This window comes from Camelina sativa, unplaced genomic scaffold, assembly GCF_000633955.1.
Source record: "Camelina sativa cultivar DH55 unplaced genomic scaffold, Cs unpScaffold04750, whole genome shotgun sequence".
Classification (NCBI taxonomy): Eukaryota; Viridiplantae; Streptophyta; class Magnoliopsida; order Brassicales; family Brassicaceae; genus Camelina; species Camelina sativa.
The window spans coordinates 1-617 of record NW_010925843.1 but is presented as its reverse complement, the minus strand read 5'-3'; the positions used below and the strand labels follow the sequence as shown (position 1 = coordinate 617).

The following is a 617-nucleotide window of genomic DNA, read 5'->3' as shown; positions in this document are numbered from 1 at the left end:
AAAAAAAAAAGAGAGAAGCCAAAACCAGAACGAAAAAACTTAGTAACACCGATTTAACACAGATCGACACAAAGTTTGGTGTCACCGACCATCAGCTGAATCAAACGTGTTAGGAAAACCAGAGGTCTTTGGAGTAATACTAGTCTGTGTCTGAGAATAAGAGAAGTCTCCATGGAACATTGTCGATGATGATGTTCCTTCGTTTTGCCATCTCTGTAAAGCTTGAGGTAAACTCATGTTCACATCGATCCCGAAACTCTCTTCTTCTTCTTGGCACGACGGTTTCCATTTCTCTACTAGTGGACCTAGCACGTTTACCGCGTGGCCCATGTCTGGTCTTTGTTGAGGTTCTCGGGCTGTGCAGTGTCCTGCAAGCTCAGCAACTCTGTGAATGCTCTCCATTGTTTCCTCGTCGGCCTCTAAGGTTTGGTCGAGCGCCTTGGGGATGTTTTCTTTGTTGATTAGCGTTCTTCTGAACCATGTTACTAGATGAGATCGCTCGTCTGGTAATGAATCATCTAAAGCTCTCCTTCCAGTTAATATTTCCATAAGAACCACTCCAAATGCATACACATCCACTTTCGTCGTTACTCTTCCAGTAGCTGCAACCATATACA

At 43.9% G+C, this 617-nt stretch overlaps 1 protein-coding gene across 1 annotated transcript; it reads right to left on the bottom strand.

Moving 5' to 3' along the window:
- Positions 1-27: 27 nt before the first annotated feature.
- LOC109131769 (receptor-like kinase TMK4) lies at positions 28-612 on the bottom strand (the record flags this gene model as incomplete). The annotated part of the gene is made up of 1 exon (XM_019242947.1): positions 28-612. A coding segment is annotated over one exon (531 nt), but the record flags the coding sequence as incomplete, so codon positions are not given.
- Between the last annotated feature and the right edge of the window lie 5 nt (positions 613-617).